The sequence below is a fragment of the Streptopelia decaocto genome (assembly GCF_964273445.1).
Source record: "Streptopelia decaocto genome assembly, chromosome: 19".
Classification (NCBI taxonomy): domain Eukaryota; kingdom Metazoa; phylum Chordata; class Aves; order Columbiformes; family Columbidae; genus Streptopelia; species Streptopelia decaocto.
Genome location: NC_138674.1, coordinates 7,199,964 through 7,225,387, shown reverse-complemented (window position 1 = coordinate 7,225,387; position 25,424 = coordinate 7,199,964). Strand labels below are relative to the sequence as shown.

Genomic DNA, 25,424 nt, shown 5'->3' with positions numbered 1-25,424 from the left:
GGAGGTGTCACGGCCCCAACCTAACAGTGCTCAAGAAAAGACTGGACAACATCTTCAGACACACGGGGTGACCTGTGGGGTGTCCTCTGCAGGGACAGGAGTTGGATTTGATGACCCTTGTGGGTCCTTCCAGCTCAGGACATTCTATGATTCTATGAAACACTAGGTCAAAAGTCCATGTTTTCATTGTACAGATGAGATGTAAACACACGGCTCAGGGCTCTTCCTGGGACCATGGGATGTGGGTGTGCAAGGCCCAGGGAAGGACAACACTGGTACGACAACTTCCAGCTTCCCCATGGGGCTGCAAGGAGGCAACAAGGCCCCAGTGCCATGTCTTCTCCTGGGCCTCAGTGGCAGAGACAACTGCCATGGCCAAGGGGACACAGACCTGGGTCCTGTGGGTCCCTTCCAGCCTCACCAGCACCCTTTGCCATCTCCACCACAGGCTGTTCTACACGGTCCTACCCCTGCCCCTCTTTCCCTGCAGGCTGCAGACACCCATCTTGCTTCCCCACCTGCTCTCACCCCAGCATTTCTGCACCTTCACTGCTGTGTCTGCACCCTCACTGGCTGCTCTTTGGAACACAAACCATGGGCTGATCCAGCTCCCTCTGGGTGACCTCTTGCCCCACAGCACTGCCCTTCCAGTCACATTTCTTACTCCTGATATCCAGTCTCCACTTCCCAATCTGGACTTGGTGTTGTTTTTTTTTTTTTCTCTGCTGCTTTTTCCCACTACTTGAGAAAGCTTTACCACCTCAGAAACTGCCCATCAAGCAGAGATCCCAACCTGTTATTCTTCATGTGGTCTTGCCCTTGACCAGAGAGAAGTCACCTCACCATGATCTCCTAAATCCCATGAGTGCTGCTGACCTTTCAGCTTCTCTAATACACATGACCATGTCCCTGCTGCTGTCCCGTCATGTTCTCAGGTGGGATGGATGTGACAAACCGTCTCCAAGGCCTCTTCCTGGGTAGGACCTGTCATACTTAGGCAGAGGTTCTTTCCCAGCCATGTCCCTGCTGCTGGGCTGTCACCTCCAGAGACACAACTGGCCTCACTGTCCCCTTCACAGGCACAGGATTCTGACTGGATTATGAGTGTCTGAGACACAACTGAACTCATAATACCATAACTATCCATCACTTTTTTTATGGCCCAGGACCCAGTCAGATAAAAGTATACTTGTTTTATCAAATTTATCAAATATATTCCCTACTAGAGATTTGAGTTGAAAAACACTCTTCAGAGGAACTGCTGTATTTTTGTTGACAACATTAAGAACTCCTTTTCTATCTTTTATTCTTTCTATTCTTCCTCTGCCTATTCTGCCTTCAAAATCCTCTCCAAGGGAAAGATTCATTGAATCGCAGAATAACTTCAGGTTTGAAGAGAGCCCTTGTCTCACCTGTCTCACTGTCCTGCTCCAGGCAGGGTTAACCAGGTGAGGTTGTTCAAGGGTTCCTCACAACTATGCATCATCCACAGAGAAGCGGAAAGTGCACTCATCACATCATACAGAGGGAGAATAAAGACGTTTAACAGTGTTGGTCCAAGTGCTGGTCACTGAGGGATGCTACTAGTAACTGGCTGCACGGAGGGCTTTGTACTGCTGATGACATTTGGCTTGATTGTCCAGCCAACTTCCCACCCAGCTTCCAATTCTCCAGCCCAGAGATCACTGATCTGGCTACTAGGACACCAAGGAACACCATGTCTGTGACCCTGCAAAATTCCGGTATGGCGGCAGGTTGACCAGCTGTTAATTCTCCTTCATTCTTTTCATGCAGATGGGTTCGATACCTGCCTTTTCCAAAGACCTTGGAAACCCTCTCACCACTTTGTCTTACTTTTGAGAGCACAACCCAGAATCACAAGCAAGGGTGACGGAGCAGACAGGAGCACTTACAATGAGCGTGTCCCAGCAGCTGAGATGAATCTCACTGGGCCACTGAGGGTTGTTCCTGGAGTCACACACAGAAATGACAGGGTTCCGTCAGGCATCCGTATCTCAGCTGGTCTCGGACTCCTTCTGCACCCAGGGATGCTCAGAGACAGAGTCTGTCCCTTTTACACACAGAGGCAGAAGTCACATTGTCCCTCTGGCCTCCCATTGCCACACCAAAGGGGTGGGAGACACCTCAGCTCTGGTGTGTCACCCTGCTCTGCACTAATCTGAGATGTCCCACGTCATGAGGAATGGACACGGGGAGCTCAATTAAGGAAGCACAACCCAGTGCTGCATTCAGGCAGTTTCCCATGGGGTGTTACTTCCAACAGGAAGTGACCTCAGGACCTTGTGTGTGCCACAGGTTTTCACGGAACCCCAAGGAACAGTTGATGGTGTTTGTGCTCACTCGTGATCATGTCACCTCACATCCATGATGTGTGTGCTCACATCTCATCTGTACAAAGCAACACAGACTGCTGAACTATTCATTGAGTGTCCATCCACGGAGGGAAGAACAACCTCTGTGGGTGAGAAGCCAGTGTTAGTTGTGAGGGCCAGTCCATGATGATTGACCTGAGGATCCTTCTATGGGGTGTCCAGTGCACAGGGGCACAGCCCAGCCCCTGCTCTGCTGGTCCTGCAGGTCTCTGGCAGGAGCCTGGCTGTGAGAGGACACTGCTGTGTGCCAGCCCTGCACACACACACTGTTCAGATGTACTCTGGTGTTTCATATGTGCTTGAGAGAAACTTTGCAAGAAGATATAAACCATCATGCACTGCCCTGAAGAGATCGCCTTTCTATCTGGAAAGGCTGTTGTGAGGCCAGCTCTGTCACAGCAGTGCCCATTGCCTGTCCCTGCCTGCGCCCACAGGACTGACACACAGCAGGACGGTGACCAAGCTGCCAGAGCACTCAGGCCTTGCACCAACACCAGGGATGAGAAGGAGAGTGTGGAGTGGAACCAGAACAGCTCTGGAAGAACAAGCGCTGCTGCTCCCTGGCAGAGCTGCCAGGATGGACTCTTTTCCCATCCACCCATCACGGGAACCATCCCTGAAGCTTTAAAAAGCCCTTGCAGGAAGGATATAGTGAAAAAAAAGTCACTAAAGAGCCCTTTATTTTGTTTAAAGACAAGGAGAGCACAGCTCCTCCTTTAAATAACCAGTGGCTATAAAAGAAAAGCAGACAGAGAATTAGGAAAGCGGACGATAACATTATCACAATAAAAACCCTACTAACAACAACAGACAATGCAGATGACAGGCTGGGTCTGTAGTTACATTGAAACAACTATGCAGAGGCAGATGAGCAGTTTATTGATTGAGAAAACCATCCAGTCATCAGTTTCAACAGGGCATCCTTGAGCTCCTGGTTCCTCATGCTGTAGATGAGGGGGTTCACTGCTGGAGGCACCACTGAGTACAGAACAGACACCACCAGGTCCAGGGATGGGGAGGAGATGGACGGGGGCTTCAGGTGGGCAAACAAGCCAGTGATGACAAACAGAGAGACCATGGCCAGGTGAGGAAGGCAGGTGGAAAAGGCTTTGTGCCTTCCCTGCTCAGAGGGGATCCTCAGCACGGCCCTCAAGATCTGCACATAGGACAGGATGATGAACACAAAACACATGAAAACTAAACAGGCACTAACCACAATAAGGCCTAGTTCCCTGGTGTAGGAGTGTGAGCAGGAGAGCTTGAGGATCTGGGGGATTTCACAGAAGAACTGGCCCAGGGCATTGCCCTTGCACAGGGGCAGTGAAAATGTATTGGCCGTGTGCAGCAGAGCATTGAGAAACCCAGTGGCCCAGGCAGCTGCTGCCATGTGGACACAAGCTCTGCTGCCCAGGAGGGTCCCGTAGTGCAGGGGTTTGCAGATGGCAACGTAGCGGTCATACGACATGATGGTGAGAAGACACAACTCTGCTGAAATGAAAAAGAAAATCATAAAGACTTGTGCAGCGCATCCCAAAAAGGAGATGGTCCTGCTGTCCCAGACAGAATTGGCCATGGATTTGGGGACAGTGGTGGAGATGCAGCCCAGGTCGAGGAGGGCGAGGTTGAGCAGGAAGAAGTACATGGGGGTGTGCAGGTGCTGGTCCCAGGCTATGGTGGTGATGATGAGGCCGTTGCCCAGGAGGGCAGCCAGGTAGATGCCCAGGAAGAGCCAGAAATGCAAGAGCTGCAGCTCCCGTGTGTCTGTGAACAGCAGGAGGAGGAACTGGGTGATGGAGCTGCTGTTGGACATTTGCTGCCTGTGGGCATGAGGACCTGTGCAAGGAGGAAAGACAGTGACAAGTTAGGGGAGACTTCTCTGAGGAAAGTAAACATGCTGTTTCTCATGGAAAACCCCCTCCCCGATGGAGGGATGTTTCCGCTCATTCTCTCTTTCTACTAAGTTTGAATAACAGTTCATCACAACTTAAAATGCAGCTTGGTCATCTAGATACCTTGAACGCACCTCTGGGTCAAGACCCCCTGTGTTGGTGTCAGAAGAAAAACTGACCCACACTCCCAACCCAACCCCAGAGAGCAAGAGCACCAGGGAGAGGTGGAGAAACAGGGAAGAACACTGCAGTGCTACCAGAAAATAAAGCAAGGACAGAAAGGCAGACGGGCATGCTGTGGAACCTTCTCCTGACCCGGCTGTGCTGCTGCCACTCACATAATGACACCGGAGAGCAAGTACTTTTAGCACCTTTTTTGAGTAGCACGTTGCAGGAACCCTTCACCTGGAGGTCGAGCTGCTGAGGTGGAGACTCGTGACCTGGACCCCATGGCTTTGGGGCAGAGGGTCTGCTAAGGAGGAGAGGAGACCAGGGGTTGCACTGGGAAATGTGTCTGCACTGCAGGGGATGGCAGGGGGGCTTAATCCCCTCCCCAGCATTTCTGGTCACAGCTCCCTCTCCCTGCCCATGTCTGTGTTGCCTGCAGCTGTGTCTCTGTCCCTGGTCTGCTCCCTGTCAGTGTCACAGACCCCGTCCCACCCGCTGTGTGCTCAGCTCTGTCCTGCTCACACCTCCTGGCACTGCCCAGGGGCAGCTCTGTGTGTGCAGGGGCTCAGGAGCAGCTCAGACCAGCCCTAACAAGAACTGGGGTCTCAGTGTCTTCTCCAAAGAGAGAAATAAATCCCCATCTCCCACTGCACACCCAGACAACCAAGAGTGGAAAACTGAAAGCACAGACTCCTTCCCTGGCAGCTGTGTCTGTCTCAGTGTTGTTGTTCAGAAGGACCCTCTGCCATGTTTCTGGGGTGATCTGGAGCTCTGAGCAGCCCTGACCCACACAGCCCCCTTCAACCCCACAAGCTCCCTGCCTGCCCTGCCGGGGGTCGCTCCTTCCCCCCACAGCTGCTGCCATGGGATCTCCCGGGCAGGCTGAGCGCTGACCCTGGCAGGCGGCAGAGTCCCTCCCCGGCACAGCCCTGGGGTGCAGGGACCCTGCTCTGCAGGACAGCCCTGGGCACCCCTGGGTGCTCACCCGGCTTCACAGCTGTTCAACATGGCCTGACAAGAGCCCCGTCCTTACAGATCCCACCAGCTGTGCCTGTGCCAGTTTCAGGAGATGCCTCCAGGAGCTACTGCCCTGCACCAGAGACTTACCATGGCAAGGGCTGCAAAGGTTTCTCCTCCAGTGAGCTCTCAGTCATCCTCCCAGTCCTGACCACCTTGAATCTCTCTCTGCCTTGCTCGTCTCCTGAGATCCCCAGGCAGAGCCCTCAGCCCTGCTGCGTGTGCAGAGGAGCTGCTCCTGGGCAGAGCTGTCTCTCTGCAGCGCTGCCGCCGCCATGAGCTCCCTGTGTCCCAGGAGCCCAGCCCAGCTCAGCAGCACAGGAGCAGCCCCAGGCGCTTTAATGACCCCTCTGGTGGGTTTGGTGCTGAGTCCATGGACCTCAGACCCTGGAGGAAGTTGATGAAACCTCTCAAGAAGTCCAAGTCAGATTCAAACTCCAAAGTTTCTTGTAATGTTGATGGGTCCCACTGGGGTACACTACTGAGCAACTGTCCCCAGGGCCAGTTAGAGCAGAAAACTGGAGGCAGTGATGACAGGTCAGGAAAAGCAAAGTAAAGGTCTCTCTAATGCTGAGTAAACCTGGATGTGTTTCATTAACGAAAGGGCAATGCCCAGTGCCCCAGCCCTGGGAAGGCAGATCCTGTCCCTCCCACGTTGCCCAGGGCCCTTCCTGGGACAGTGTGATGTGGGGCTGTGCAAGGCCAAGGGCAGGACTATGGTCCCACACCTCCCAGGTTCCTGGCTGGGGACAAGGAGGCCATGAGGCCCCTCTGCTGCAAGGACAAGGTGTCTCCTCACAGGCATCAGAGGTGCAGACAACAGCCATAGCCAAGGGGAGAAGGAGCTGATGTCTGGTGGGGCTTTCAGCCTCTTTGCATCCCGTGATCATCTCCACGACAGCCTGTCCTGTGCTGTGGCATCCCCTGCACCTCTGTCCCTGCAGGCTGGAGACATCCCCCCTGCTGCCCCACCTTGCTCCTGTCTGAGCATCTTCCTTCCTTTGCTGAGATCTCTCCATCCTCCCCAGCTGGTCCTTGAAGCACAAAGCCTTGGGCTGATGCAGACTCCCTCTGCTGACCTGCTCCACCACAGCACTGCCCTTCCATCACATTCCTTTCTGCTCATGTCCAGCCTGGCCCTCCCCAGCTGCACTCTCTCCCTTTGCTTCATTCCAGTTCTGTTTCCCACTCTGAAGAAAACCTCCACCACCTCTAAAACCACCCTTCAAGCGCTCTCAGGCTACTCCTGCACTGCTGCAGCCTCCCCAGTGCTGCTGGGCCAAAGCAGCCCAGGTCCCTCAGCACCCCACACCATGTGCACAAGGTGCTGAACCTGCCTCAGCACAGCCCTGCACTCTCCAGTTCCTCCCTGCTTCTCCAAACTGGGAAGCCGCACACTGGCACACACCCGTGTGTGTGGGTCACACCAGTGCTGAACCGAATGGGATGAGAACTGCAGGTGTCTGGGTAGAGCAGCAGGAATGCGTGGAGCTCTGCCTGGGGACAGACAATGTCAGCTGAATGATGAGGAGTCAGCATGAGAGGGCAGAACAACATGGGCAATGTTGTGGTGACTGGACATCAGCTACAGACTCACTGATGAGGAAGAGGAATGAGATGAGGCCTCCTTCAGACAAATGAAAGAAGACTCATGTTTCCAGGGCCGTGTCCTCATGGCAGACCTGAGATATTCCAATATCTGCAAGGTACCAGCCATCCAGGAGGGTTTGGAGCTCATTGACAACATCTTCATGACACGGGTGACTGAGGAGTCAGTGGGGTGAGGTGTCCTGTGGGACTTCACACTTACAAACCAGAAAGAGTTGGTCAGGATGGCACAGTCAGGGATGGGAAAGTGGAGCTGAGGCTCCTGGGAGATGAGAACAAGGCCAAGAGCAGGATTTCAGGAGAGCAGGATTTGGCCTGCTGAGGGACCTGCTTGGGTCCTATGGGATATGACCTTGGTGTCTGCAATGCTTTTCTCTCCCATTTCTTCCCTCCCCTCTCCCACCTGCTGTTGTGCAGCGTTTTTTACCCTTTCTCAAATACAATATCCCAGAGGTGCTGCCAGCATCACTGACTGGCTCAGATTTGGCAAGGACTGGGTCCATCTTGGAGCAGCTGAAATCGGCTCTGTCTGACATTGGTCAAACTCCTGTTGTCTTCTCAGAGAGGTGACAACTGTAGCACAGCCCACTCACCCCCAGTTCCAAGACTTCACCATGTACATCCAGTTGAATGTTACAAACTACTTGATCATGGAGAAGAAATGGAAAAGATATTCTGTAAGCAACCTTAGGATGTTTCCAGTCAATGAGCAGGTTCCTATGGAGAACTGTAGTTGCCCTGACACTCACTGGCTAGGAGAGGGTCTGGGGCCAACTTCTTAACGTGTCTGCCTGATGGGCCAACAAAGGTGATGCTCACCTGGATCTACTCCTGATCAAGAAGGCAGAGCTGGTGAGGGATGTGAACATCAGTGTCCACCTTGGCTGTTGTGACCAGGAAGCAATGGGGTCCCAGGCACCAGAGGGGCGGGAGGAAGGCCAGCAGCAGAGCACAGGCTCGTGGGCTCCAGAGAAGACTTTGACATACTGGGGGATGGCAGACGAGGTGGTTACATGGAAGTAGATCTGAGGGGTGAAGAAGCTCAGGAAATCTGATCAGCCTTACAGGACAGGCTGCTCCAAGCAGAAGAATGTTCCCTCTGAGTACCCATGAACAGAAGCATTCATCTCGTGAAGCTGCTCCTCTGAACTGATGGAGCTCCAGGACAATAAGGCAGCACACAGGAGGTGGAAGCAGGTGTAGGTGCAAAGGAGGAATTTAGAAACCTGGTCCATCAATGTAAAGATGATGCCAAAGCTGATCTGGACTTCATAGCTGCAGGGGAGAATGAGGGTAGCAAGATGAGCTGACACAGTTTCCTTAAAATAAGAGACCGGGCTCACGTGGGCCTGCTGCTGAACTTTGTAAGAGTAAAATCACACAGGACTGAGGTTCTTCATGGCTTCTTTGCCTCCATCTTCACCAGCAAGGTCTCCTGGGACTTTGTTCCTGAAGGCAGGAGTCTGGAGAACACCCAGCGGTGGATGGGGCTCAAGTCAGGGGTGACCTGAGCAAACTCAGACACCATTACAGAAGAGGAGATGGGGCACTTGACCAGCTCCTGAACACAAGTATCGCTGTGCTGTGGCACCTGAGATTCCCAGGGTCCTCTTGGTCCAGAGGAGTGTGACTCCTCTTGAGCTGTCCTGGCCTGTCTCCTCACTCACATGGTGTTTTAGGCACCCACTTTTCTGACATATTGTTTTGTCTACATGAGGAAATACTCCAGATCAATCATAATTGGAGATTGCTGATACCACCTCTTCTGGAAATGTGGAGGAGGGACAGGGGGAAGAAAATAGAAGAAATTTGGCTTTATTGCTATTTATGATGGAAATGCTCTCTGTTTGGCTGTTCCTGAAATCTCTCTCATCATCCACACCAGACTTGAAGCCTTTAGGAAAATGATGCACAGAGCCTTGGCTTGTAAGAGCATTTTCGATGTTCATGAGCCCTCTGGTGCCATGATCCTGAACTGCAGATGCTGAAAGAATGAACGCCTGCACATATTCATAAGAATTAAGGGTTAGCTCTCTGTTAGCTCTTTAAGTCTTTACGTGTTAGTTCTTTAAGTGTTAATTAGTCGATTGTTAATTCTCTGTATCAGGCTGGTGGAGGTGAAGTCACCCTGCCCAGGGTGGGGGAGGATGTGGCTGCCAGCACCTCGGTACCACCCTGGTGTGTACACGGGGACAGGCACAGCGGGGCACAAAAGGTGCTAAGGAGCCACCACTGCCCTATTGGAGGCTCTGGATCTCAGGGGGATGTGCAACTGCCACGGTGGGGCATTGTGATGTCACTGGTGATGTCACAAAGGGCCCCGCCCAGGCACCCCTTTAAATACAGGGCAGGGAGGCGGTCACCCCACCGTGGCCTGGTCCTGGTGAAAGAGGAGATGTGGCCACTCTCACCACCGCTATGTCCCATCCCTGGAAACTGTGAGGCTACTGAGAGCCAAAACTTCCCATTCCTGGACACCTTGGGCCACTCAGGGTAAAATTTCCTGTCTTTGGACCCATTAGGGCACCAAGACCTAAAATGTCCTATCCCTGGACCCCTTGGGCCACCAAGAGCCAGAATGTCCCATGCCAGACTGGGGTTATCCCATCCCTGGAGACTTTGGGCCACTAAGACCTAAAATGTCCCATCCCTGGATCCAAGATGTCCCATCCCTAGACACTTTAGGCCACCCAGGCCCAGAAGGACCCCATGAAGCCACCAAGACCCAGGTTGACCCATCCTTGGAAACTTTGGGGACACCAGGTCCTAAGATGTCCCATCCTTGCATCGAAGATGTCTCATGCCTGGAGACTTTGGGCCATCCAGGCCAAAGTGTCCCATCCCTGGACCTTGTGAAGCCACTAAGACCCAAGATGTCCCATCCATGCACACTTTGGGCAACCAAGATGCAGGATGTCCCATCCCTGCACCCAAGATGTCCCATCTCCAGCCCCCTTGGGCTACCAAGGTCAAGATGTCCCATCCCTGGACCCCGTGAGGCCACCAAGACCCAGGATGTCTGATCTCTGGACCCCTTAAACCACGAAGATCTAAAACATCCCATCCCTAGACACTTTGGGCCACCCAGACTTATAATGTCCCAACTCTGGATCCAAGATGTCCCATTTGCAGCCATCTCGGGCAACCAAGACCTTAAATGTCCCAACCCTTGGATCCCTTACAAGACCCAGGCCATGATGTGCCATCTCTGGACCCCTTAGACCACCAAGACCTAAAATGTCTCATCCATCCAATGGGTTGGGGGGGATCTGCAATGGGTTTAGGGATCTCCAATGGGTGGGGGGGATCTCCAATGGGTTGGGGGATCTCCAATGGGTTGGGAGATCTCCAAGAGCTTGGGGGATCTCCAAGGGGTTTGGGAGGATCTGCAGTGGCTTAGGGGGATCTTCAGTGAATTGGGGGAACTACAATGGGCTTGGGGAATCTCCAGTGGGTTTGGCGGATCTCCAGTGAATTGGGGGAACTCCAATGGGTTTGGGGGGATCTCCAATGGTTTTGGAGATCTCCAGTGGGTTTGGAGGGATCTCCAATGGGTTGGGGGATCTCCCATGGTTGAGTTGAGGGATCTCCAGTGGGCTGGGGAATCTCCAATGTGTTTGGGGGCATCTCCAATGGGATTGGGGGGATCTCCAATGGGATGGAGGATCTCCAATGGGTTTGGGGGGACATCCAATGGGTTGGGGCATCTCCCATGGTTGGGTTGGGGGACCTCTGATGGGTTTGAGGGATCTCCAATGGGTTTTGGAGATCTGCAATGGGTTGGGGGATCTCCAGTGAGTTTGGGGGGGTGTCCCATGGGTTTGGGGGATCTCCAGTGGGTTGGGGGATCTCCCATGGTTGGGTTGAAGGATCTCCAGTGGGCTGGAGGATCTCCAATGTGTTTGGGGGCATCTCCAATGGGTTTCAGGGGATCTCCAGTGGGTTGGGGGGGATCTCCAATGTGTTTGGGGGGATCACCAATGGGTTGGGGGATCTCCAATGTGTTGGGTTGGGAGATCTCCAGGGGGTTTGGGGGGGATCTCCAGTGGGTTTGGGGATCTCCAATGGGTTGGAGGATCTCCAATGGGTTTGGGCGGACATCCAATGGGTTGGGGCATCTCCCATGGTTGGGCTGGGGGACCTCTGATGAGTTTGAGGGATCTCCAATGGGTTTTGGAGAACTGCAATGGGTTGGGGGATCTCCAATGGGTTTGGGGGGATCTCCAGTGGGTTAGGGGGATCTCCAGTGAATTGGAGGACCTCCAATGGGTTTGGGGGGATCTCCAATGAGTTGGGGGGATCTCCAATGGGTTGGGGATCTCCCATGGTTGGGTTGGGGGATCTCCAGTGAATTGGGGGATCTCCAATGGGTTGGGGAGTCTCCCATGGATTTGGGGGGGTCTCCAGTGGGTTGGGGGATCTCCCATGGTTGGGTTGGGGGATTTCCAATGGCTTGGGGGATCTTCAATGGGTTTGGGGGATCTCCAATGGGTTTAGGGATCTCCAGTGTGTTTGGGGGATCTCCCGTCATTGGGTTGGGGGATCTCCAATGGGTTTTGTGGGATCTCCAATGGCTTTGGGGATCACCAATGGGTTGGGGGGCATCTCTAGTGGATTGGGGGATCTCCAGTGGGTTGAGGGGGATGTCCAATGGGTTGGGGGATATCCCATGTTTGGGTTTGGGGGGATTTCCAATGGCTTGGGGGATCTTTAATGGGTTTAGGGATCTCCAGTGTGTTTGGGGGATCTCCCGTCATTGGGTTGGGGGATCTCCAATGGGTTTTGTGGGATCTCCAATGCTTTGGGGATCACCAATGGGTTGGGGGGCATCTCTAGTGGATTGGGGGATCTCCAGTGGGTTGAGGGGGATGTCCAATGGGTTGGGGGATCTCCCATGTTTGGGTTTGGGGGGATTTCCAATGGGTTGGGGGATGTCTAATGGGTTTGAGGGGATCTCCCATCTTTGGGTTTGGGGCGATCTCCAATGGGTTGTCTGGGATCTTTAATGGGCTGGGGGATCTCCAATGGTTGGGTGGGGGGGATCTCCAATGCGTTTGGTGGGATCTTCAATGGGTTAGTGGATCTCCAGTGGGTTTGGGGGATCTCCCAAGGTTGGGTTGGGGGATCTCTAATGGGTTTGGTGGGATCTCCAATGGGTTGGGGGATCTCCAGTGGGTTGGGGGGGATCTCCAGTCGATGGGGGGACCTCCAATGCGTTGAGGGATCTCCCATGATTGGGTTGGGGGAATCTCCAATAGGTTGGGGGATCTCCAAGGGGTTTGAGAGGATATCCAATGGGTTGGGGGATCTCCCACGGTTGGGTTTTGGGGGTCTCCAATGGGTTGGGGGATCTTCAATGGGTTTGGGGAATCTCCCATGGTTGGGGGATCTCCAATGAGTTGAGGGATCTCCAGTGGGTTGGGGGATTGTGAGAGTTGGTCTGAAGATGGAGCAGTATTTGCCTGCCCATCGCCATCAAGAACTGAGAGAACTGAGGCCCTGACTGAAAGAACAGATGGACCATGACTTGGAGAGAGGCCCGAGGAGAAGCATTGTGTTGAACTGTTTTCTCCGATACGGGGGGGCTCCTGCTTACAATGGCTGCTGTGTGGACTTTGCTGCTGCTCCAGCCAAACCAGCCCCCGCCTCCTGAAAGCTGTTGTTGTGAGGGTCTCTTTGACCCAGGGACAATAGCTGCCATCCAGAAGATGTGTTCTCACCTGCAGCCTCAGTCACACGTGTCCCTCACCTGCTCCCTCAAACAATGGCCAACAAAAAGGAGCATGCCCAGCAGCTCGCCAAGGGTCCTGAGGTCACCCAGTGGACCAGAGAAAGACCCCTGAATGCTGGACACGTAAGCGCTGGCAAAAGAAAGCGTGGATCTGTCGAGCCTGCGCAGTACGAGCCTGGGTTGCAAAATCAAGGAGGAGACTGGTCTAAAACAATGGGAGCAAGGGGGGGGTGAAGAAGCATAAAAGGTGACTCCAGAATAGACACCGTTGAAGATCTTCCCATCAGAGGATCCCGAACCACGGCGGAGAACCAGCAGGACTCCATGGGATCGGAGACCAGAGGAAGCTTCTGGAACTGGACTGGTGATAAATGCAACCTCATTTCTCATCTTTTCCTTTACTTTTCCCCGTTTCTTTCCCCTTTCTCTTTCTTACTCTCTCTCTGTCATGTGCCGCTTTACGGGCAAATTAATAAAGTAACACTGCTTGACTGAATTATAACCCCTTGGCTTTTTGATCGCCTTAATTTTGCGCTCTGAGATCAAGTTAAAAGAACCATCACGAGTCCATCATCGAATGGACCGTGACACCCGCCCGCTCCCATCCCTCCCGTACCTGCACACAAGTGCTGCCCCGACACAAACCCGCGCTGACACCCCGGCGAGGCAGCAGGAGGGCAGGGCGGGGGCTGCAAGCAGCAGGAGGACGGGGTCCCAGGGCTGCCGTGGGGCCTCACAGCCCCTGCTCAGGAAGAACACGGCTCTGTGGCTGTGACAAGAGTGCTCGGGGTCTGTGACGGCCCAAGGCAGCAGGAGCAGCCCATGGAGACTGGGGCCCTGGCAGAGCCAGAGCAGAGGGAACCCCAGCCCTGTGTGTCCCAGAAAGTGGCTCCACACCCTGTGCCGGGCACTGGGGAGCACAGCTGCCTGCTGACCGTTGTGGGAGGTGATCTGGGGTGTGATCCCCTCTGGGCCATCTGGAGTTTAAAGGGCACGGTGATGACCTTAGGGCTCACATCTGTGGGGTCGCAGCCAGGACTTACCCTGGCACAGCAGCTCTGTCATGGCCTCTGCACTGTGGGACCAGCCTGGCCCAGGCAGGGCCTGGGGAAAGAGCAGCTGAGGAATCTCGGGGTGAAGAGATGGGCACTGGGGAGCATCATGGGACCTGTTGGAGAGTCCTTTTGACTAGAAACGGCCTGTGGCAAGCAGGATGGAAACCACCCCAGGGGTGTTTTTGGTCTCTGCTGCCCCTGATCAAGCTCAGGAAGATTTCCTGACACCTGGGCAGACACAAACCAGCTCCAAGTCAAAGTCCACCGACACTTTTAATAAGAACAAATATGATACACAGTGGAAAAAAGGGGAAAGTAGAGGAAACTCTGTGCTGTTTGTGCTGCCCATGGGCAAAGGGAGGCGGTTCCCAGTGCCACCCAGCTCTGTCACAGCCTTTGTGTGTCACAGATGTGCCAGAGAGATCTCTTCAGCGTCATCATAGCCCATGCTCCCCGGGGACAGGGACATGGTGTTTCCTTCAGCTCCAGGGACCCCGGCACTTCTCTGGGAGCGCAGGCTGCCCCCTGCAAGCAGCAATGCGGGACATTGCAGCTCACCCCATGGGGTCTGTGCATCACCTTCCCCCCTGCTCCTCACCACACTCAGCTCCTTCTCCCACCCTTTGGTCCCTCCACAGGAAACTCCTGGGGCAGGTTCCCCCTTCCCAGGAGCTTTAGGTCTCAGTGCAGCAGCAACCAGGGTGGCAGTGGGGATGGCACCCCAGGAACCAGCAGCGCTGAGTTTCCCTCTCACCTCTGGGTGCATCGCTGGGTCCTGCTCCCTCCTCTGGCACCCTGGGCATTTCCTGAGCTCCCTGTCCAGGGGCATCGTCCTCTCCAGGGAGAGAAACCTCCCTGGCATCATCATAGCCATCCACTGGGTCACCCCCAGGCAGAACAGGAACATCTGAAAAGAGAGGGGAGCTGGTGACAGTGAGAAGATCCATCCTGCAGAGCAGAGGATGGGAGGCGCTGGTGTTGGCAGCAGCACAGGAGACCCCCAGGTCCTCCCCATCTCTGATGGTGACACTCAGTGACACCTCTGTCCTTCACTTGTCTGCAGGCAGATCACCCCCTTCCTACTTCATTACCTGGTGCTGATCCCAGACCATCCTCCTCCTCTTGGTGTCCAGGGTAGGGCTGCAGCTGGATCAGGGACTGCTCTGAAGAGGAGCCTGGAGAGATATGCAGCGGCTGTTATGGGACGAGCCCACTGACCTTGTTCGTGGCCAGTGCTGCTGGGGAAGTGGGACCCACAGAGCTGGGGCTGCATGGGGAGGAGGGCTGAGAATTCACCCTGCTCCCTGGGACAAGCCCTGTCTCAAAGGTGCTCCCAGAGCTGCCCCAGGACAGCTCTTCCCTCACTTGTCAACGGGTGCAGGGGCAGGAAGAGAGGGGCTGTCCAGCTGCCACGGGCAAAGCGGGTTGGGAGGCAGCTCCTCTCCCAGCCCAGGGCTGGGGTGCTCTCCCCACCGACCACACAGCCCCAGCACTGCAGGGACCACAGGCTGGGGGCTTCAGGGGATCAGCCCTGGTTTGGGGTGAGGGGAAAGGGTCCTGCAGATGTGCCCACACCCACCTGGGCGTCCAAACCTCGCCTGCTTCTCCCACGCTGGGCTGTGCCCGATCTCCTCGTACACGGCCTCGGGGAAGAGCTCCTGGACTGTCCTGGAGCCTGGGGACAGAGGCAGAGCTGGCATGGGGACAGGCAGAGGGGCAATGGTACCCCACTGTGCTCCCCAAACCTGTTCCTTGGCCCAGCCCAGGACTGCTCCAACAGCACAGCCCCAGGGTGCTGTCCAGGAACAGCTGCCACATCCCCAGCAAAGGCCACATCACTGTGGAGAAGATCTGGGGCAGCATCACCCTCACATCTGCCCCTTGGAGACAGCACTCAAGCCCCTCTGGCCCCTGGGTCATCCCCTTGTCTGACCCCAGAGCAGCTCCCGTGTTTCCCCTCCACCTGGAGCCAACCCCTGTCTGCCCCACAGGTCCATAGCAGGGCCCCTGCCCTACCAAGGGCAGGCAGGGCTGGGCAGAGGGTCAGCCTGGGGCCTGACTCCATGGAGATGGGCCCTGCTGCCCTGTGTTCCTCCCGTCTTCTCCTTTGCCCCAGAGTGCCTTCCAGCACTACCCAGAGCACTGCCAGCCTTGGCCATCTCCCCCAGAATAACTTCTCCCCCAGGATGACATCTCCTACAGGATAGCATCTCCCCCAGGATAACTTCTCCCCCAGGATAACATCTCCCCTGGTCCTGCTCTGCCATGTCTCTCCTTGCCCCATCTCTTGCTCCCACCACCTCTGGGCTTTCTCCACCCTTTGCTGCTGGTGCCCTATGGCCAGACAGTCAATGGGGTGTGTGGGACAGGTGGCAGCACACAGTCTCCTCCCTTCAGCTCTGCTTGTGCCCCTTACTGACCCCCCGCAGCACCCCCAGCCCTTCCAGGAGGCATCACTGGGAGCTCTGTGGAAGGACCCACCTCTGCGCCCAGCCCTGGCCCTGAGCGCTTGCCCGGCCAGCAGGGCCAGGAGCAGGCAGAGAAGGGCCCCCAGGATGATGCACATGATGACGGGCACTGAGATTCTCCCACTGACAGTCGGATGGCCCCGGGTGGGATCTGCATGGGCAAGAACATGGAAGAACAGCACCAGCCCTGGGAGAGGTGGAGGCAGCACCAGACCTGACCCCCGTCATACAAGGCAGCAGAGAGTGGAGGGCCCCAGGGGGGATGATGGAGAAGCTTCCACCCTGCTGACTGAATTTCACCCCCTCCTCAACCCCCACACAACCACCCCAGTGCCTCCTCCTGGGAGTTTCACGCTCCAGCAAGGAGCCCCTTGCACTCCACTGTGGGTCAGAGCCCGGCCCTGGGATACCCAGCCCTGGGGAGGATGAGTTACCTGCTCGGGGTGGGGATGCTGCTGTCCTGGGTGCAGCTGCAGAGGAGGAAAAGGAGAGCTGGGCTGAGAGGGTGGGAGTGCACGTACCAGGGAGCCTCCCCTGCAACACCCGGTGTGTGTCTGTAGTGTCCCTGACACATCCCACCCCAATTGCCCCTCCCGTAGAAAGGGACCCAGGACTGGGCCCGGGGCCTCTGATCTGGGTGGCAGGCAGGGTGGCACAGGCAGCCCGGGGGTGGATGCTCCAGGAGCTGCAGGGCCCCATGGGCAGTGGCCCAAGGACACCCAGTTCCACTGAGGCTGCCCCCTGCTTGGCACCAGCTGCTGCCCCCCACAGGAACGTTCCTGCTCTCGGGAGCTCAGGGGCCGTGCCAGGACCAAGCGGGTGAGAGGCCTTTCCCAGCTCCCTGCCAATACCTGACCAAGGGGTCCCAGCCCCCGCTCACCCGAGCAGCGCACAGCAGCGTCTTCCTTATGCCGGCAAGCACGTCCGTCCCCAGGCCGGGCCCAGCAGTCCTGCAGAGATGACTCCGTCCCCCGGCACTCCACCCGCTCCAGCCAGATGGGGCCTTGGCCCACCCCAAAAGCAGCCTCATGCAGGGCAGACACCGCGGGGCCACAGCCCAGCTGCCTGCATGCCACCTGGGCATCCCGCATGTCCCAGGAGTCATCACACACTGTCCCCCAGGAGCCGCGGTGCCAGAGCTCCACTCTGCCCGAGCACCCGTCCTCGCCTCCCACAGCACGGATCTTCTCCCTGTCTGGAGAGGGCAAGGAGCTCCCACGGCACTCAGACAGCAGAGGAGCCAGGCAAGAGGAGCACACGGAGGAGCAGCTCCCTACCTGTGCAGCTGCTGGAGTTGGGGCACGGGGCCAAAGGCTCTGGGGGCATTTCTGGGTGTCCCTCTGAAGAAGGAAACACTGTGGTGAAGGGGCTGGCTTGGGGGATTGTGCAGAAGAGAGCGGGGCTGAGCTCTGCTTGTGCCTGTGTGTGCCATCTTGGTCACAGAGCAGCAGGAGGGTGTCCATGGAGGGGAGGCTCCTCTGAACTCTCTCTGTTCTCTGCTGAGACCACTTGGAGATGTCGCTGCCTCCCCCAGGCACTGCTGGGTGGCAACTGCTGCTGGACATGTGGGACACTGAGAACTGTGGTCACATCTGTGCCACCAGCAGCACAAGAGTCTGACATGGCAACGAAATCCCCTCCAAGCTCTTTCTCTGCATTTGGCCGTGCCCAGAGGGGAGCAGAAGCTGGGGTGACACTGGTGCCCGAGTGGCTCAGAGTTACCATTGCAGGTGATGTGGGTCTCTTCTCGCAGGTCATCGCACGACTGTGAGTCCCAGGGGGTGGATGGACACTGCCAAAAAGAGATGTTTCCCTCTCCACACTGCACGTAATCCAGCCAGGCAGGGCCAGACACCCTGCCATAGGGCAGGCCTGTTTCCAGGGATCCTCTGTCCCCGCAGCCCAGCTCCTTGCACACCAGTGACACCGTGTCAAGAGTCATCGAGTTGGAGCAAACGCTCCCCCATGTCCCATTGTAGAAAACTTGGAGGCGCCCGGAGCAGCCATCACTGTTCTCCAGCCTCAGGGCCATGAAGTCTGGGAGGAAAGGATGCAAAAGGAACAGGTTGGTGTGGGGCTGTGGGAGCCAGGACACCCCTGCGCTCCCCAGGCCCCCAGCCAGGCAGGGCAGGGCCAGCAAGTCCCCCTTGCACCCAGGGCAGAGAGAAGTCCCTGATGGACACAGCCCCTGCTCTCCCCGCTCACCCTGGGGGACACTGAGCTCCCCAGGGACCCCGGTGAACTGAGGGCACCCGTGCATGGGTGTCCATAGGCCGGGCTCAGCCAGGGGCTCAGCCAGGGACAGCCTAGGCCATGCCCGGCTTTCCCTGCGTCCTGGCCTCCCGGGAGCCATCCCAGCACAGCTCCCGGCACACACCTGAGCACATGACGCCCGCGTCCTCCTTGTGCCCGCAGTCGTGCTGCCCCCAGGGCCCGGCAGCGCAGTCCCAGAGAGCAGCTTCGGCCCCAGAGCAGTTCACACCGTCCAGCCAGATCTGCCCGGAGCCTTCCCCGAAGCGAGCGGAGCTGGCCGCCTCCACCGCCCCTCCGCAGCCCAGCTGGTGGCACACGACAGCGGCATCAGACAGGTCCCAGCCATCGTCACAGACGGTCCCCCAGCTGCTCTGGTGGTAGATCTCCACTCTCCCTGCGCAGCGCCCGGGTCCGTTCACCAGCCGGACCTGCCGGCTCCCTGCAGTGGGGAGAAAGCCCAGGAGCTGTCAGGGGGTGGCTGCCCCCCCACCCCATCATCTGGGGGCTCGTGCAGCACCGCTCACCCCAGCAAATGACTCCCACGTCCTCCACGACCCCTCCCAGCAGGGCACTCCCGGGCAGGGAGGTGTTGCAGAGGGTCAGGCTGGCCTCGTGCCCTGCGCACCGGACCCCTCGCAGCCCCACGGGGCCCGTCCCTCGCTCAGGCTTTGGGGGGTTGTAGGCTTTTTCTGCCTCTTCACACCGCAGCTGCCGGCACACCACGCTGGCCTCCCGCACGTCCCACTGGTCGTCCAGCACTCTGCCCCACGTCCCGCGCTGGAAGATCTCCACTCGCCCGTCGCACCGGCTCCCGCCGCCCACCAGCCGCAGGGACGCAGAGTCGGCTGGGCCTGGGGAGAGCAGAGGAGCCGCAGCCATCAGCAGCACCGGGCAGCACAGCAGCCTCCAGGGAGGAGGGCAAGGGGTGTGTCCGACCAAACAGGGCGAGAGCGAGCCCTGTGCTGACAAGAAGCGAGGGCAAAGCCCAGGCCCTGTCTGCAGCTCACACCGGGTCTGCTGCTGCGGGTGGTGGGATGAGGCTCTGCTGGGCTCTCTGTGGGGATGGGATGTGTTTGTCTGCAGCCACAGGGATGGAGCAGAGCCCCACCAGCCTGTCCTGGGCTCATCCTATGGAACCCGGGCCGGGCAGTGGTACCAGGGTCTAAGGCGCTGCCCTGGGGACAGGTGTCTGTGTCTGTTCAGACCTCAGCTCTCCCAGAGCAGAGCGGTCAGTCTGAGCAGGGAAAGCCCCCCGGGGATCCTCCAGGGAGAAATGCAGCCTGATGCTGCCATGGGACCCCTGCTTTGGGTGGCCATGTCTCACACAAAGGGAAACAGAGCAAATGGACCATTTTCCCAGCACTCACCTGAGCAAATGACAGCAGCGTTGTTCCCGGGGGAGCACGGGGAGGCCCCCAGGGTGACCACTGGGCACTGTCCCAGGTCAGATTCAGTCCCGTCACAGTGGAATGAGTCTCTCCAGACAGGGCCAGTCTCTCTCCCAAAATGCTCTCCTCCAGGAATGGACTCAGCAAACCCACAGTTGAGTTGACGACACAGAACGTGGGCATCTGAGAGATCCCAGTGGGAGGCACAGAGGGTCCCCCAGCTCCCCAGCACCTGGACCTCCACCCTCCCCGCACACGCTGTGCTGCCGTTCACCAGCCTGAACCCTGTGTACTCTGGGGACAGAGGAGGAGAGAGGGTGGATTGATGCTTTTGTACCCTTGGTAGCTGGTGGAAAGGCCAGAGGGACAGAGGCCTTTCTTCTCCTTCTGCACAGTTTTCATGCTGCAGGCTGTCCCATGACCCCTCCGGCCCTACACCCACCCAGCACAGTCCTTGCTCTGTCCCCAGCCCCCCGGCACAGCCCCAGTGTTCAACACCCCACCCCGAGTCCTCACGTGTGCAGTTGACAGCAGCGCTGTTCATCTGGGGGCAGGCCTGGTCCCTGGAGGACCCCGTGGGGCAGGAGGACAGGAGGGACTCACTCCCCACACACTGCAGCTCTCCATCCCACATGGGACCAGCCCCTTCTCCAAAGTGACCTCCTCCAGACACAGGCAGGGCCACGCCGCACTGCAGCTCCCTGCAGACCACCTCAGCAGCCTTGGAGCCAAAGCGGGAACCACAAACAGTTTTCCACTGGTTCCCATCACGGATCTCCACACGTCCTGAGCAGCGGCTCTTCCCGTCCACCAGACGGACAAATCCTGGATGGGGGAAAAACAAACCAAAAGAAAATAAGCAATCAAACCTAACCAAACAAAGAAACAAAAAGCAACCAAACAGACAAACCCAACGCCACCCCAGAAATCTCTGACAGTTAGATGTCCACATCCCACGTCACCCCAAGCAAGCCATGGCCAAACTGCCATTGCACATCCCTGGGGAAGCTGTTGGGGAAGTGATGGTGACACAAACACATCCAAGACCCTCCTCCCCTTCTCTACAGCACCAGAGCACTCGAGGTGTGTGTCTGCCACACACTCACAGCCACAGGTGTGCTCAGACAAAGGGTCCCACACACGGTCCTCTGTGCTGCCCGGCACGCTCCCCCAGCACCGCAGCCATGTGAGCCATTGGGGTCCAGGAGAACTGGCCCAGAGGGTGACGAAGCTGCAGCTGCTCAGCCCCTGCAGAGCCTGGGCCAGGCAGGACCATCATCACCTGGGTGCAACCAGAGGCTCACTCTGATCCCAGGGTGTTCCTGGGCTGTTGGGAGGTTCCTTTTAGGTGGGAGATGTCCCAGAGCACAGAAATGGAGCAGCTGTTATCACGGCTGGTGCTTTCCAGAGCCCTCCCCTGCCTGCTCCAGGGGGATATTCTCCTCCAGGGACACTGTGCTCTGCCCAGGGGTGCACAGGTCCCAGGCCAGTAGCCATGCAGGGGACAGGAGACCCGCATGTCCCCCTGGCCTCAGCTGCCTCAGAGGGTGACAGCAGCGCAGACGAGAGTCAGTAAGTGCTGGCAAAGACCCTTTTTCATGGGTCAATGTGGGGAGCTGTGGGCAGGCAGAAGGGGTTGGGCAGCTGGTCAGCACTGCCGGTATGGGGTCCTGTCCCCTCAGGGCTGTCACAGCTTTCCCCACGGACCGGTCACACCAGCAATGACAGTCTCAGCTCAGCAGCACAACTGGCCACACTGAGCTCGGATCCAGCATGTTTGTTTTTCCAGATGGCACAGCCAGGGCCCTTCCACCATCCCACACCCAAAGGTGAGCAACAAGCTGACCCCTTACCTGAACACGTCACTCCAGCATCGTCAATGTGAGCACAGTCATGTTCACCCCATCCTGCATGTTTACAGTCAGACAGGGCAGATTCGGTGCCATCACAGCCAACATCATCCATCCAAATGGGGCCAGATCCTGGCCCAAAGTGTCCGTACTGGTGAGCTCCAACAGCAGACCCACAGCCCAGCTGCTTACAAACCACTGCTGCATTGTTCATGTCCCAGCTGTCATCACACACGGTCCCCCACTGTCCCTGCTGTTTCACCTCCACTCTCCCGGCACAGCGCCTGCCGCCATCCGCCAGCCTCACCTCCGCAGCACCTTCAAACGCTGACACAGGACCAGTCAGATCAGCGTCAAGCCCCAGCACTGTGGGTGTCAGGGTGGGAGCCCCCTCCCTTTCAGGCTGTCCCCAGTATGGTGCAGAGGTCCCTTCCATCCCCATGGACCATGCAAGGCTGGGGTGACCAGCTCCAGCCCTGCTGGATCATTTGTGACCCCAGAGCTTTCAGCACTTCCTTCTACCCTAACAGACCCTTCAACCTGCCCCTGGCCCAGACCCACCTAGAGCACCCACTCCTCCCCAGCCAGCACCCTGGGAAGAGACCTGTCCCCAGGGATCCCCAAGCACATGCTGCTGCTTCTCCCAGGACCCCAAGTTCCGCTGGGCCACAGTCTGCCCTGAGTACTTCCCAGCTCATCATCTCAGGCCTTTGTGTATCCCCTGTGGACCAACATGTTGATCCCAGAGAGTCCTACCGGCCCATGGCCCTTTTTAGTCCTTGGGCATCAGCCCAGCCCTGCCCTTGTCTGTGATCCCCAGGAGGGTCACGTCTCTGCCAGCCTGTGGGAACAGATGCCCCAGTTCCCCTGTCTCCACAATCCCAAACTGTCCCCTCCTCAGTGTGGGTTTTATCCCAGTGTTCAACACGCCACCCCGAGTCCTCACGTGTGCAGCTGACAGCAGCGCTGTTCATCTGGGGGCAGGCCTGGTCCCTGGAAGACCCCGTGGGGCGGGAGGACAGGAGGGACTCATTCCCCACACACTGCAGCTCTCCATCCCACATGGGACCAGCCCCTTCTCCAAAGTGACCTCCTCCAGACACAGGCAGGGCCACGCCGCACTGCAGCTCCCTGCAGACCACCTCAGCAGCCTTGGGGCCAAAGCGGGAACTACAAACAGTTTTCCACTGGTCCCCATCACGGACCTCCACACGTCCTGAGCAGCGGCTCTTCCCGTCCACCAGACGGACAAATCCTGGAAAAAAACACCAAAAAGCAAATCATACAGCCCTGTGGTGAGGCAGAAGGGGTTGGGCAGCTGGTCAGCTTTGCCTGCACGGGGTCCTGTGCCCACAGGGCTGTCACAGCTTTCCCCAAGGACCGGTTGCACCAGCAATGACAGTCCCAGCTCAGCAGACTGGTTGGCCATGTTGGGACCTGCTCCAGCACGTTTGTTGCTTCCTGAGAGCACAGCCGGATCCCTTCCCCCATCCCAACCCCAAAGGTGGGAACAGGCTGACCCCTTACCTGAACACGTCACTCCAGCATCCTCAAAATGACCACAGTCATGTTCACCCCATCCTCTGTGTCTGCAGTCAGACAGGGCAGATTCGGTGCCATCACAGCCAACATCATCCATCCAAATGGGGTCAGATCCTGCCCCAAAGTGTCCGTACTGGTGAGCTCCAACAGCAGACCCACAGCCCAGCTGCTTACAAACCACTGCTGCATCGTTCATGCTCCAGTAGTCATCACACACGGTCCCCCACTGTCCCTGGTGTTTCACCTCCACTCTCCCAGCACAGCGCCTGCCGCCATCCGCCAGCCTCACCTCCGCAGCACCTTCAAACACCAACATGGGATGAGTCAGGAGAGCACCGAGCCCAGTGCTGCAGCTCTGGGGGAACCTCCTGTCTGGGCAGAGTCAGGGGCACCAGGGTGGGAGCCCCCTCCCCTGCAGGTCCCCAGGGCAGTGTGAGGGTCCCTTCTGTCCCCACATCTGCACAATGATGGGGGTGCCCAGGTCCAGCCCTGCTGGGTCATTCTCCATCCCACCACACAGGGCACCTCTTTCCACCCCTTCGTCCACCTGCCCCCCACCCATGCCCACCCACACACTGCCCAGCTCTGCACTGGGCACCCGCTGCCCCCAGCCCAGAACCCCCAGAACAGCCCCGTGTACCCAGGGCTGCAGCTTCCCATGTAAACCACCTGCCCCAGCACCATCCAAACCAACCCCATCCCCAGGGCTTTCCCTGTTCCCACTGAGATGATCCAGAGAATCCCACATCCCCTTCTCTCCCCTGGCATCAGCCCTGGGCCAGGCCCCCCAGGAAGGACATGTCTCTACTGCAGATGTCCCATCCTCTCTCTCTGTGGGGCACAAACTGCCCTTGTGGGGTCAGGTTTCCCTTTGAACAAGGGCCAGTGATCAGCACAGAAACCCTCTGGGTCAGCCCAGAGGTTGGCAGTGCCCTGGGGATGTCTGGGTGCAGCCATTGCCAGTGAGGCCACCACTGGTCCAGAGGCAGAGTGCTGGGAACAAGGGGTCCCCAAAGGTACCCCAGGACAGGGGGGCTGTGAATCCAGCCAGGCACAGAACACTGGAGCCCCGGAAAAGGAGATACTGTCTCCCATCCAGATGGGCACAGGGAAAGGCACAGGCTCCGTGGAACTGAGCACCTTCTGCCCCCTGTGTCAGCAGCACCTGCAAAGGAACCCCATTCCCAGACCCATGACCACACTGGTACCCGCTGGCCCTGGGCGGTGGGACAATGAGTCAGCACTTACCCCTGCACAGCTGTACCCAGAGGAGCAGCCACAGCATCTGAGGGGACACGAGTCCCTCTGTGCCCATCCTGAGCCTCCTGCCCTGATGGCACAGCCCTCTGTGCCGCACTCCCTGCCACAGCTCCAGGGACTCGTGGGAGCAATGATGACGGGAGGGCAATATATCTCTGCAGATGCCCCCAGTTACAGGAGGAGCCAATCAGAGCAGCAGCACCTTTTTAGACATTATCGGGAGCTATCTCCCCTCCGACACAGCCCAGTCCTCCAATGAACTTCTCCAGTGCCGTTCATGACCATATATGAGGGACGGCTCTGCTGCAGGTGTCACATCACTGCAATGGTAGAACATCACAGGACAGGGCTGGTTGTAGTGGGGGAAACAGTTTTTCACCCCTTGAGCTCTGAGTGTGGACCAGGAGCACTGAGCATGTGCTGCGACAGGCACATCCAAGAGCCCGAGGTGAGAGTGTCCAGTCACCCCGGTGCCATAAGACCCAGGGGGCTGGGACTGCAGCAGGGCTGTGTCAGGAAGGGAAGGAAACAGCCCCTGTGACAGAGCCCGCTGTGCGGGGAGCAGCAGCTGGGAAAGGGCCTTAGCCCAGGGCAGAGCCCCATCCCAGGAGCGCTGGCTCACCCACCGCTCCATGGAGAGCCCGCGGAAGGTCCCTCACAGGAGCTAGAGCTGGGACACGTCCCTGTCCTGGCAGCAGACGTGCAGCCCAGAGGCTCAGACATGTCCCTGACTGTCAGCGAGTCACCGAGGGGCCGTTATTCCCCACGGGTGGATCAGAGCTGCAACCTGCAGGTGCACAAA

At 57.5% G+C, this 25,424-nt stretch overlaps 2 protein-coding genes across 2 annotated transcripts in view; both read right to left on the bottom strand.

Annotated features, from left to right (window-relative positions):
* Positions 1 to 3,123: 3,123 nt before the first annotated feature.
* The window catches only part of LOC309448018 (olfactory receptor 14J1-like), a gene marked incomplete at its 5' end in the record, with an annotated part of 87,435 nt that continues 65,134 nt past the window's right edge, over positions 3,124 to 25,424 (bottom strand). The window contains one exon of the mRNA XM_082069208.1: positions 3,124 to 3,324. Within this exon, the coding sequence (XP_081925334.1) occupies positions 3,247 to 3,324 (78 nt within the window). The 3' untranslated portion in view covers positions 3,124 to 3,246. The remainder of the gene's footprint in view (positions 3,325 to 25,424) is intronic.
* On the bottom strand, positions 14,265 to 23,678 carry LOC309447955 (antigen WC1.1-like; the record flags this gene model as incomplete). Its single annotated transcript, XM_082069099.1, has 11 exons — positions 14,265 to 14,386; positions 14,616 to 14,768; positions 14,953 to 15,036; positions 15,441 to 15,536; positions 16,343 to 16,480; positions 17,210 to 17,524; positions 18,052 to 18,366; positions 18,707 to 19,021; positions 19,107 to 19,427; positions 19,950 to 20,264; positions 23,348 to 23,678. The coding sequence occupies 11 exons, from the start codon at positions 23,676 to 23,678 to the stop codon at positions 14,265 to 14,267; spliced, it is 2,505 nt and encodes an 834-aa protein (XP_081925225.1).